The 12378-nt window shown below is 51.7% G+C and overlaps 1 protein-coding gene across 1 annotated transcript in view; it reads right to left on the bottom strand.

Annotated features, from left to right (window-relative positions):
• The window catches only part of MXI1 (MAX interactor 1, dimerization protein), a 54831-nt gene extending 46434 nt beyond the window's left edge, over window positions 1-8397 (bottom strand). Inside the window, exon 1 of the mRNA XM_066555061.1 lies at window positions 8193-8397. Coding sequence (XP_066411158.1) covers window positions 8193-8388 — 196 coding nt within the window. The 5' untranslated portion in view covers window positions 8389-8397. The remainder of the gene's footprint in view (window positions 1-8192) is intronic.
• Between the last annotated feature and the right edge of the window lie 3981 nt (window positions 8398-12378).

The raw sequence follows: 12378 nt of genomic DNA, 5'->3' as shown, positions 1-12378 counted from the left end.
AATATTTGACTTACATGAAAAGGATGCACTCAGAAAACATTCAAGATCAGAATCAGAACATTCATAGTAAATATCTGAATCTCCAACTGATTCTGACTTAGAATCCCCCAAAGACTGTTTTGTAGTTCTGACTGGGATATTTTCTGAACCTTTAGGCCATGACTGGTTACATCTGCAAACATTCCTCCATCCCAACAGGAGACAGAAAAGTACCTTGAAAAAAATCCCGAAAAAGCAGAAATTCTCAACCAATGGCTTATGTCTGGTAGCAAGGGCTTTAGGCAGAGCACAAAGTATCAGGAGACTCATGATGGAGTTGCAAGAGTCGGCAGCACTCAACTAGAGAAGAGCTGAAAAAAGTGGATTCAGGGTAGTTAACTTTTCTCTACACACAATTTGCTGATTCACCGTTTCTGAGGCTTCTTCAGAAAACTGCAGGCTTGCAGCTGATGGAGGTAAAAATAATACCACTATTCAGTTCTTACACAGACCTTTTCATCTCCAAATCTCTAGGGCTTGATTTGTTTTGTTTCTCTTAAGGTGGGATAGCTCAAAAATAAAGGAAGCTGGGACACCTCCAGGGACATCCCTCCCTCATTCTGGGAAAGACAGTCCCAGCCCTTGCTCGGACAGGAGAGTCTCCACTCATGCACCTACACCCAGCCAGACCACAGCACAGGCAAAGACTGGCTTTTGGCTGGGGGAGAACTCAGGGAATGAAGCATTCTCTCTCCCCACCTTATATTTCTACACTGGAAACTGCCCATAGAGGAGACTGTTAAAAGCACATGGAAAATTCCAAATTTGGGCAGTCTCAAGGACTACTCATAAGATGTTGGATTAATGAAAAGGACACAGGTGCACAGACAGCTCCCCACCAGTGAAGTTAACACAAGAGCATTTCTGGGCTCTAACTGAGCTTCCTTTAACATACTTCCAAAACCAATGGGCCATTTGCTTCTCAGGATTAGCAACACTAAACATTAAAAAAACCAAATCCTGCAACTCCAACCCCTCAAACTCACTGTAAAACAGGTCTTTGGGAGCATCCACTGCCATTAGCTTTTCTGATGGCACATTGGGAGATATGCCACTCTAGGGGTTAAAAGGGAAACCCATGGCTGGAAAATGAAGGGGTAGGTTAGGAGCATATCAGAGTGTCAGCTCATGAAGGTAAAGTTCAAGATACAAAACAAGAGAGGATGAAGGAGGGGGATCCTGATACACATGGTGAATTAAATCAGCCTGGAAAGAAGTAACAGCAGGATCAGTTCTGTGTGAAATGATGTAGGATAAGCTCTTGCATTTACACTTCAGCTCAGCTTCCAAGTCTTTGTTTCTGAAGTAAACAATGGAAATTAGAAAAAAAAATCTGTGTGAAACAAAGACAAATTTGGGAGTAAAATGTGGCACATTTCCCCAAAGAAGGAGCCCTAGAGAAGAGGCAAGTAACTATGGAGCCACATCAGATTTGTAAAATCTTGCAATTGCCATCCCAAGTGCTCGTGTGGGCAGGTCAGCCTGCAAAATGCCAGAGTGTGACAGAAACAAAAGTGGGTGGAAAGTAAATAGCACGAAGAGGCCCAATGCCATTCAACTGCTGACCAAAAAGCCCCCAAAGTCAGATTTTAAATGTGGTTGAGCAATCCACAGGCAACACTGGGGAGGGGCTAAGGGAAGATATTTTAGGGGAGAATGAGATCATTTAATTTAGTGGCTCCGAATGATCTGTAAGTACAGTTTTCTGATTATAAGTGCTTGCTGCTGGCATCCCTTCTGGCAGCTGTGATTCACTTTCATTGTGTGTTCTGCTGCTTCGCCCTTTAGAAAGGGGCTTTTTACATTTTATTAAATGGCACTTCGGCAACCCTCCATTTCCAGCCTTAATAATGGATTTGTTAATCTCCCTGATAGCCTTTCCCTCCTCCTTAGCAATAATTTAAATATCCAAGAAGAAATCTGCAGTGCAGAAATCAATTAATATTTACATCTGAAATGCTGCTGTACTATTTTCATCAAGTATAACAGATGTGATCTGTTTTTTATCAACATCACCATCACTTACGTTAAACTAGCAACTTCCATCAGGGAAATTTTCTAAGAGCTTTCCAAAAGTAATGCTTTAAGCTTCTCAAACCCAAAATTACTTTAGCTATTTTCTTTCCACTCAACAGGAAGGGAAACTGAGGTGTAAGCAGCATAATTACTCACATGAAGACACACCCTAAGTCAGAGGTGGAACAGGAACACGTCTCACAAATCAAGATGCCCAGCCCTCTGCTTTGAACACAAACCTTAGAAATAACGCAATGCTTTGCAACGTGGAAGTTATTTTCAATAAGGGCAATCCCTTTGGCTAAGCTGCCTTGTTTTTCATTCTGTATTTGGCTTTTGCTAAAATCCTCCTGTTCCCAGCCTCCTGTGCATTTTCTGGGAGGAACATTAAGATGGCAACAGCCATAAGTGCTTCCTTTGCCCACCTTCACACAAACCCTCCAAACTCTTAATATTGTTTTCAAATCCTTGAAATCTAACACTTATGCAATCAAAGCATGAACAGAGATCCCTAGTAGGAACCATTTTCTGGCACTGTCACAACAGTGCAAAGACTCAGTGATTCCCCAAATTTCTGGGAACAGCAGATCCATACCACTCCTGTTTCTCTAGTGAGGGGAACAACATCTGAACAACATAATCAGCACACACTGTAACAAACAGGTCTCTGTTCTTGTAGTCACGACTGTAGTAGCTCAGAATTGCAGGACTTGCAGCAGCAGACTGGAGCACAACCCAAGTCCCACCTACTCAACTCCCTTCCAAGGCTTGCAATACCTTCACTAAGGGACCTACAAGTGCCTACAGGACATGGCCTCATTTCTCATCCGAGAGCTTCACTCTTCTGCAAGGCATCAGATAATCCATTTCAGCACTCCCACTGGTACCTGGAACCCATCCACCACTGAGGACAGACATTTCTCAGAACCAAACCTCTGGGATATCCAAGAGTTTGAGCAGGAATAAAGTGCACGCTCTGATTCAAAGACGAAGCTCTGCCAAACAATAAGATAAAAGCCACAGATCTGTTGGCTCTTTGGGTCACTTGTTCCTTCTCTCTAGGAGATGTGCTCTGTTTTCAGCCCTGTGCTGTGCCCAAATTTATACTGAGTCAGTGACTTACTCTGTAACTTTGATTAAGTCACTTAACTGATCCAGCTGCAAAATTAAGAGGAATGTCCACGAGAAAAAGTATACAGAGTCCTTCAGCTAAATAACAAGAAAGTAGGGTTCTTCAGCCAGTGGCAGAATGTGCTTCTTTTCTGGCTCTCAGGATGCTCTGCTGACAAGGGATGCAATTGGTTCTCAGCAGTGCTTCCAGCACAGTTCCATGGTTCTACCTCTGCCCTATCATTTCTCCTGCTGTGGCTTCCTTCTGAATTCTATGCTGAGGTCCAAACAGGATGAGTCAAAACAGCCCAACCTGGAAGTGGCTAACACATGAATCACTGTGGCCAGGTCATGAACCAGGAGGAAAGAAAGGGGTTTACTGTGAGTTGGATGAAAAATATATAAATAAAGGGGTCCCTTTATGCTCTATACACCATATCACCGTAAGATTCAAGACCATCTACACTGACCTTGAGCCACTTGGTCAGCTCTTATTGATATAATGGGAGCTCTGCATGGAGACCAAAGGCAATCTCAGCTTCTTCTGCCCTCAGCTAATTATAGGTTTCTGACATTTCTTTGGTTTGTCAGAAAAAGACACTAAACAGTACACAAACAATGGAAGGAGCCACATGATGAAGATACTGTTAATTCATCCCCAAGGCTCAGTTGTCTTCTCCCTCAGAGAGAATTATTCAAGAGCAAAGGACAAATCTAAGATCGTCCATTTGTTATTCCTGGTCAGAAGATCAATAAACATAGCCAGCACTTGAAGAAGATCTAGCTGTCTCCTGCAAGGGGCCAAAGTCCACTGTCCCATGCATGCACACCTCTATTAGACTTGTGAACTTGTCACCCCTGTTACAGAGACTTGATTGCCTTCATGCTTTTGGAAGAGGATATGGCAACACAGGTCTGTATCTGTAGTGAGATCAGAATGTATTACACACCATGCCTATTACAGATAAGTCATCGTATCCGAAGGATTCATCACGTGTTTGTGCAACTCCTACTGACAAAAACATGAGCCCATACACACAAAGGGGATGCCTGGCACAACATTAAACCTCAGCTGAGTTTACTCCAGGTCCCTTTAAAAACATCTTCCAAATCCCAGCATTTCAGCTGCTATAGATTTTCAGCCCTGCTTATTCATGAAGTGGCATTTGCAGAGGTTACAGATGTATCAACAGAGCTGCCCTCAGCACAACTTGCATTTCTGAAAACAGCCACTGTAACTTTCTTCGTGTGACGTTTCTATTCCTTGGATACCAAGCTTAAATTTCTAGAAACAGGTAATTTGGAAACCTGTACATGTCAGTTAGCAAGGTGTGTTGGGATTGGGTGTTGTGGTCTCACCATGAGAACTGCAGCAAGCAGGCAGGCAGCACTGTTATTCACTCCCAGAGGCTCAGCTGAAAAAATAATTCAGTTATATTTCAGTAGCTAAAATACTCCAGCTTACCCAAGGAGTCTGATAAGAGGATTCTAACCTTCCCTGTCACCATATTGTAACACAGGTCATTTTTATTCTAATATTTTAAAATATAAGTGAATACTATAAGAGTGGTGCTGAGAGGCCAGTCCTGAACACTGCCTCCCCCTGCCATAGCCCTGACAGTATATCCTACCCTGCTCCATGGCTCTCTGCCCTGTGGTTCTGTTTCCACACTACCCAGCCAACCCATGGCCCCTCAGCTATTATGCGTGGCCACAATGATAGGATGTGGGACCTATAAATGTAAATCATCATCATCTCCATATTTCTGCCTGAGCTTCAGGCAGGGAGCAAACTCCTACCTTATCTCAAAGTCCTGCCCTAGACATGGAAGGCTCTGCTGTCTGCCTTGTACCACTGACCTGCAGACAAGGGTAGGTGTGTTTTGGAGGCTGAAAACATCCTTGTAGTTGCTCCTCTATCACCAGAAGGTGTGACATGCACATCTGGGATATCCAAGCACTTGGATCCACAAGAGAAGAGGTTGTGTCCACCCCTCAGGGGGCTCCTCTACCAAACAGCATCTGCTCCTGCTGAGGACAGTGTTTGGAGAAGGTGAATAACATGGCACAGCCACCAAAGGCTTGGAAGAATGAATGAGGACACTGAGTGTAGTTTATCAGAAACCATAAAACTATGAGGAAAACCACTTGAGTCCTCAGAGCCTTAATAGCCCTTCCTTAGATTCCTTCCTATGGCTACTGAAGCCCTTCAGCTTCCATACCACTGTGATGCTGATCCCAACCAGCTTTACCCAGCTCTGTCCCTGTCACCCATCCTGGCCAGGAAGAGACAAACATCTATCTGTCACCTCTATTTTTTTTAAGACTGTTTCCTTGGGGCAGGGCACTGTCACTCCCCTGCATGTACAGCACCTGGCACAACAGGGCTGTGACTCAGCCACCTTCCTGATGGGAGTAACACCAAAATAGCTCATTACACCCTTCATAACACCATGGTCAAGTGACCTGGGCATCCTGCAGGAAGCAGGCAAGCACCAAGTCTGACTGAAACTGAGTCTGGCAGTCTCCATCACCAAACTTTTTTGAGCTGCCCCCCTCTATTATTGTGAATTGTGAGTTCAGAGAGTGTAACGAGGAGTGATCATTAGAAACATCTCTGCCAGGCTGCCAGCACTGGGTGCACTGAGGAATCACCCCTGCCCTGGCAGATGAAAGGGCACAGCATTTTCTTGGTGCAATAACCTGAGCTCTGCATGCAAATCCCTTCCCAGAAAGATGTATATACATTAGGATACAACACTCCTGCTTCTGCAGCTGTTCCTTAGTTTAGATAGGGCCAGTAAGGCTCAGAGATTGTTTTCCAATCACAGCAGCATTTTTCTTTGTTTGGGAGCAACACGTAAAAGCTGCCTGGTTTATGACAGTCACGTTCTGAACAGCACGTTCACCAGCTGAACCTTTGGTTAAATGGGACTTTTCACCCTAAAATGTCCTGATTGCACATTAAAATACTGAAAGGTTTTGCAGAATTTCCTAATAAAAGTGATGATTTTCAACATTATGACCTCAACAATTACTAGTGAAAGCTTCCATGAAAACAAGTGCTCAGGAATGGAGTTGTTTAGATGCAAACACCTCTTTTAAAAATCCAGCAATAAAAAATCCTGTATCCTGCAGTCCTACTCATTTTCCAGTTCCTAACAAGAAACCGTGTAAAATGATGCATTTTTAAATGGAGCATGTAAAAGATCAGATACTATCCATCTCAACGGCAGGGAAAATTCTATCTCTCCCCACCCCAAAAAAAAGCCATGATTTTGACAGTTCCCCTTCATAATAAGAGCGCTCGTTGAGAAAAAAACCAGACCTAAACCAGCGGTCTGACACTCAGTTTCCAAACCAGGGATGCTGCTGTTTTCACACTCAAACCCAGTTCTTGCTGGTGTCTCCTGTCATTTTCCTGCTCGCAGCTGCTGCTCAAGGCGCAGCTCAGTTCCTCAGGCGCTTGGCTTTGCAGATTCATTACGAAACAACAATTAGCACGTGAGAAAAAAAAATCCCACCCCAAAATTAACTCAACTTTCCAAAACAGAAGAGCAGCCTGGATTTGTTCTGGGCGAGCAAAGAACAAGGGCTGTTGGCTGCAGCTTTAGCGGCAGAGCAGCTCCTCCGCAGTGGGATCCCTTTCCCTGGGAGCCTGCGTGCACGCAGCTTTTCCCGCAGAACAAGGGCAGCCTATACCGGCACCTGCTCGGGACCTGCAGCTGCCATAGGGGTGAACGGCGAGGAGAGGCTGATGGTGCGATGGAGACGCGTGGCGAGGGACTCGCCGATGCCTTTGTAAAGTTAAACGGAAAACAAAACGCAGCACATGCTCCACGGAGGAGAAAAAGGGGGGAGGGGGGGGGAAACCCCAAACATGAAAGCGAGGAGGACAGCGAAATTAAAAAAAGAAAAAGTAGAGAATTAAAAAAAAAAAAAAAGTAGAAAATGTAAAAAAAAAATTTAAAAAGGCTAAAACAAAGAGTAACAGAGAAACCCGAGGAAAACGAGGGCAAAGCGCCGGTGGCGGAGCGGAGCCCGGGGCTCCCTGCGAGGTGTCCGTGTGACACCCCCGGGCCCGCAGGTCCCGAACCCCCCGGGCCGAACCCCCCGGGCCGAGCCCCCCCGGCCCCGCGCCCCCCCGGCCCGCTCGGCAACGCGTGACGTCACACGGGGGACCCCGGCGCCGCGCATTGGCGGAGCGGGACGCGCGGCCCCGCCCCCAGGAGGCGGTGGCCAATGAGCGCGGCGCGCTAGCTCCATGTGCGAACCATGTGTCCGCCCGCGGGGCGGGGCCTGCCGGGCGCAGCGCCGCTGGAGCGCGCTCCGCCACCGCGCGGGGTCCGCGGCCGCGCTCCGCCGCGGGCCACGGCCGCCCCTTTGTTCCCTAAGCGCTTCTTCCTCGCGGTGCCGCCGTCGCTCGCGGCTCGCCTGCCCGCTCGGGAGACCGCTCCGCGGGGCAAAGCCGCGGGCTACGCGCACCCTCCGCGCCCGCGGAGTAGGAGGCTAGCGGCGCTGCTGGCCACCGCCCCGCACCGGACGCTTGCCCTGCCTTGCCCTGCACTGCACTGCTCTGCCCTGCCCTCTCCTCCCCTCCCCGCCGGCTACCTGGCGAGCGCTGCCACTTGCCTACGTGACTCTGCCCATGCCCCGGCGGGGGGAGCGGGGACGTGTCATCGCCTCCTCCCCCGCCGCTCCGGCTCCGCGCGGGGCCCGCCGCCCCCCCGGCCCCTCTCGGTGCCACTCCGAGCCCGCTCTCCCCGAGAACCGGAGATGCGCCCCCCCTCCCCGCGCCGTCCCGCTCCACTCTCCATCCCAAACTTTCCCCCGGGCCCGGTCTCCCCAGCGGCGGCGGGGGTCGCACGCACGCCTCTGCCGCGGAGGGTGCAGGCCAGCCCCGGCGCCCTTTGTCACTGCATCCCCGGCCCCTGCAGCCAGCCGAAAGTTTGGTTTATTTTCCTTACTCCCCTTGACCGCCCCGCGGTCACGCACACGCGCGGCCACGGCCGCCAGCCGGCACTTACTTTTATTCTCCTTCTCGATCCGCTCCAGGTAGCTGGCGGCCTCCAGGAGCACCTGCACGTTGTACAGGAAGGTGTCCATGCCCGCCGCGGGGCTCGTGTTGCAGATGTCCCCGAGGGGGCACCGGGCCCCGCCGCCCGCCCCTGCGCTCCGCGGCTCGCTCCGCGGCTCCCTCCGCGGCCGGCCGCGCTTCCCCATGCCCCGCCGCCTCTCCGTGCTGCGCTGCCTCGGTCCGTCCGTCCGTCCGTCCGTCCGTCTGTCCGTCTGCCGGCGAGCCCGGCGGCCGCCGCGGTCCCAGCGCTGCCGCCGCCCGCCCCGCCGCTGTGTCGCCCCACGGGCCGCCGCCGTCCCGCCCCCCCCGCGCCCCGGCGGGGCGGCCCGGCCCGGCCGCGCCTGCGGAGTGCGAGCGCCGGCGGCTGCGCGGCGCCCGGCGCGGGGGGGCGGCCGGCGGGGCAGGGCCGGGCTTGTCCCGGGGCGGCGGGGACCGGCGCGTCGCCGCTCAGCAGCCCCGGGATGAGTTACAGCTCCGCGGGGGGAACGACCCCTCGGAAAGGGGCGCCGGCGGTGGTGGCACCGCGCCGCGGGGATGGTGGCACTGGTGGGGGCCCAGCTGCACCCGCCCCCAGGACACAGAGGCACAGCCAAGCCTGCCCTGCCTCTTGTCACCCCGTGTCACCTCCCGCCCTGCCCCAGGGTCTGTCCCTGGTCAGGGACCCAGCGTGACAGGCGGACTGGGGAGCCCATGCTGCGCCCAGCGCTGGGGGCGATGGGGTCAGCACTGCAGGCAAACCCCGAACTCCAAAGGGGCCCCTCGGCATGAAGCACTAGCGGTTTAATGTCACGTCGCTCCTCCTCTGTTATGCAGTGCCCCCAGAAAGCTCTCTCTGGGTGCAGACTCTAAAAGCAATTAATAATTTTTTTTTTTTCCAAAGTAAATCAAAGGCGGAGAGCAGGCAAGGGATGCACCAGCCTCCCTCACCCCCTCCGTATCCATCCCTGCAGACCTGGGGTAAGGGCCGGGCACACTGCAGCTTGTTTTGCCCTTGTTTTGCAGTCAGGGAGGTGAGAAAGAGCAGCTGCGCCCGGAGGAGAGAGCGCCGGACCTGACCCAGACTGAGGAGAAGGGCAAGGATTTGCACTTCCAGAAGTCATTTGCAATCTCGGGTCCATGAATTTTGAGGGGGTAGGCGGAGTGGAGTCCACCAGCACCAGGCTGGCAGCAAGTGACCTCCAGCACCCTCCTCGCTCCCCTTCTGTCCGTGACAGCAGCACCGAAGCACGGTGCTGCGTTTGCAGCACAAAGCCCCGCTCCTGCCCGGCCGGTCGGGTTGGTCTGGTTCCTCTGAGGAGCCCTGTGGGAGCGGCTGGGGAGAAGCATCGCCCCGGAGATGTGCTGGGGCGTGGGGACCTGCTCACACCTGGCTGCCGTGGGGCTCCGTGGGTCTCGCCGGCCTCACCGGCCTCCCAGGGACCGGAACGGGCCGGAGAGCAGAGCAGAGAGGTCGTGGTGGCGTTTAGGAGGACAGTATTAGTAATGCTAATGGTACCTGGAGCCCGCAGCATCACGGGGACCTGAATCACCTGAGAGGGGACGGTGCCCCGGACTGCAGCCATGCAATGAAATCCCTGCGGCACCCAATTGCTGGGGGCCAGAGGGCTATTTTTGGGAAGCATGGCTGCAGGATTTCGTCGGTCACATGCCCTTCCCACGGCACATGCCGGGGCCGGGCCAGCTCCCCGTGCAGGGCGGCTCAACGCAGCCTCTCCCGCGGCCAGATGGCACCTCCTCCGTGCCGGCAGCACCACATGGCTGCTGCCACATCAACAATACCACGACTTGTCCCATCACTGCGTTTGGCAGCCCAGAGAGGGATGGTGTAGGGGGGAGGGCACGCAGCATCATCTGGATTTAGAAGAGTGAAGAAGGCAGAGCCTGGTGAGCCGGGAGTGGGGCGGGACAGAACGCCGCTGCCAGGCTCGGGTGTGCTCAGCACCCCAGGGACTGGCCATCCCTAAGAGCAGGATTTCAGCTGGGAAAGCAAGGGCTGAGCAGAGGTGGGAGCCAGGCTGAGCCATAGGGCACATCCAGGCAAGTGAAGGACTCAGATTGTACTTGGATTTTATTAACTCCACTGACTAGCTGAGATAAGACACGATTCCTGCTTTACAAGCCTGCATGGGCAAACACTCCCGTTAAAACTTCAGCCAGAAAGTCTCTGGCTTTCTAATTGTGCAGGGATTGAGCCGGTGGAGGGATGGCTCTAATCAACCCCAGTTGCAGCCACTGGGGACCTGGACACAAGGTCCAGCCTGGCTGGACACTGAGGGCACCTCTCTGCTGGCTCACCATGGGGCAGAAGGTCTTCCATGACCTCACCGTAAAGTACAAGAGGTCATTGCTGAAGCACACCAAAGGCACCAGAGGCAGCCAGCATCAGATTGCTTAAAAATCAGATGATTTAAAAATCTCAGGCACTCTCGCAGAGAATGAGGATGTGTTTGGCCGTCCAGAGTCCATACTGAACCTCTAAAGCGTCTACTTAATTTCCTTTGAAATCCCTCCTTACAATCCTGTAAGGATTGGTCCTCCTCAAAATCCTGTGTGGTGCCCTCTGATCTCCTGATCTCAGCATTCTTGTGCCTAATGGCAGCATCCTCTGTTACCTACTGCATTTCTTGGTCCTCTTTGTGCACCTGCACAACACTTCTCTAGTGATTTTTGGAATACTTTGTGTGAATTGGTGCTGATTCAGCAGGTACCACTTTTCACAGTGACTTCCCAAGTTTGAAGCCAGAATAATCATAATTTTGATCCCTTTCCTTTCTAGCCTAGTCCCAGGAAAATTTCTCTTTAAAGGCACTTCCACAGAGAAAAGTATTCCCGAGGGAATGGTCCAAGGGCAGGTATTCAAAGGGAATTGGCTCAAGAGGAATGGAGGCTTTAGGGCATGTGGGCTGTGGGGTACAAAAAGAAAAGGGTGGGCAATGGAAAGCACCCAGAATCAGAGAGGCAACACAGGAGTGATAAGGGAAGAAGTTTATCAGTATTGCCAGCTCTGCACATCCAGCAGCCATGGTCCAGCACCCTCATCCACTGCAGCCTTCTAAATACAGCCATTTAAGGGCAAACTCTCTTTATTTCCCTTCTCTTGTACTTTGTTTAACCTTTGAGCTCATCCTGAAGTCTCACTGTCAATTTTTTCTCTGCAAGGCAATGGGGAAGCTGCTTCTCAGGCAAAAGTGGAAGATCTGAGTGCAGCCCCATGGGCCCATGGCAATGGGAGTTGGGGTGAGCTGGGGTGAGCCACTGGCTCAGCCCCACCACCCACACCATTGGCACAGCCTCTGCTTCCAGGCATGTGGCCAAGGCAGCTCTCACATCATGGGACATCCCTGCACCTTTTATCAGCAGCCTGTGGCTGCAGGCTGCCCTCAGTTCAGTGTGGCACAGCAAGGGCAGCGTGGCCCAGGGGTGCAGAGGCCACAGGGATGTTGCCAAATTCACACCTCTAAAAGTGGGGAAAATATCCACCCCATCGTTTGGGGATTGGATTAGATAAGGGGTAAGGTTGCTGGAGTGCTTTATTTTGCAGTGCTGCACAACATAGCAAGGTGTGAGTTTAGGTGCAAAGCTGCCAGGTTGTGTGAGGTGCCATGAGAAACCCCCAGGGTAGAGAGTGAGCATCCCTTTCCCTCTGCCATGGGAATCACCTCATGTGTGTGTGTATGTGGTGCCCATGTTGGGCTGAACAGAGGAAAACAGAGCCACTGCTCTGAGCACAAATGCTCAGTCCCCTTTGGTGGGTGTATTCTGACCTTGTTCTGCTGGTATCACACACAGCAGCTGTTTCCCCACATCACAGGTGTTATCCATCCAGTTTGTTCCAGTGGCAGCACCAGTGTAAATCACCCCCTGGACAGACCTGGCAGGGTTCAGAGAGGGTTTTAAAGGGTGGGAGCCAAGACAACCCTGGATTTTGGTTTGCAAGAGCTCCTGGAAGCACCTGTTCTCTTTCCTTTCAGGTTAATCCCAATGTAATCCCTTTAAAATTTCACCTGCATTTAAAAGTCTGCTGCAGTCCTTTTGGAAGGACTAACTCATTTTCCAGGTGATAGTTGTGCTGCCTGTCTGCCATGGGCAGGCATTTCTTGCTGCACAAGAGTGATACAAAGATATTGAAAAATTGT

This window comes from Molothrus aeneus, chromosome 8 (genome assembly GCF_037042795.1).
Source record: "Molothrus aeneus isolate 106 chromosome 8, BPBGC_Maene_1.0, whole genome shotgun sequence".
Taxonomy (NCBI): Eukaryota; Metazoa; Chordata; class Aves; order Passeriformes; family Icteridae; genus Molothrus; species Molothrus aeneus.
The sequence above is the reverse complement of the archived record's forward strand: the minus strand, read 5'-3'. Positions and strand labels throughout refer to the sequence as shown.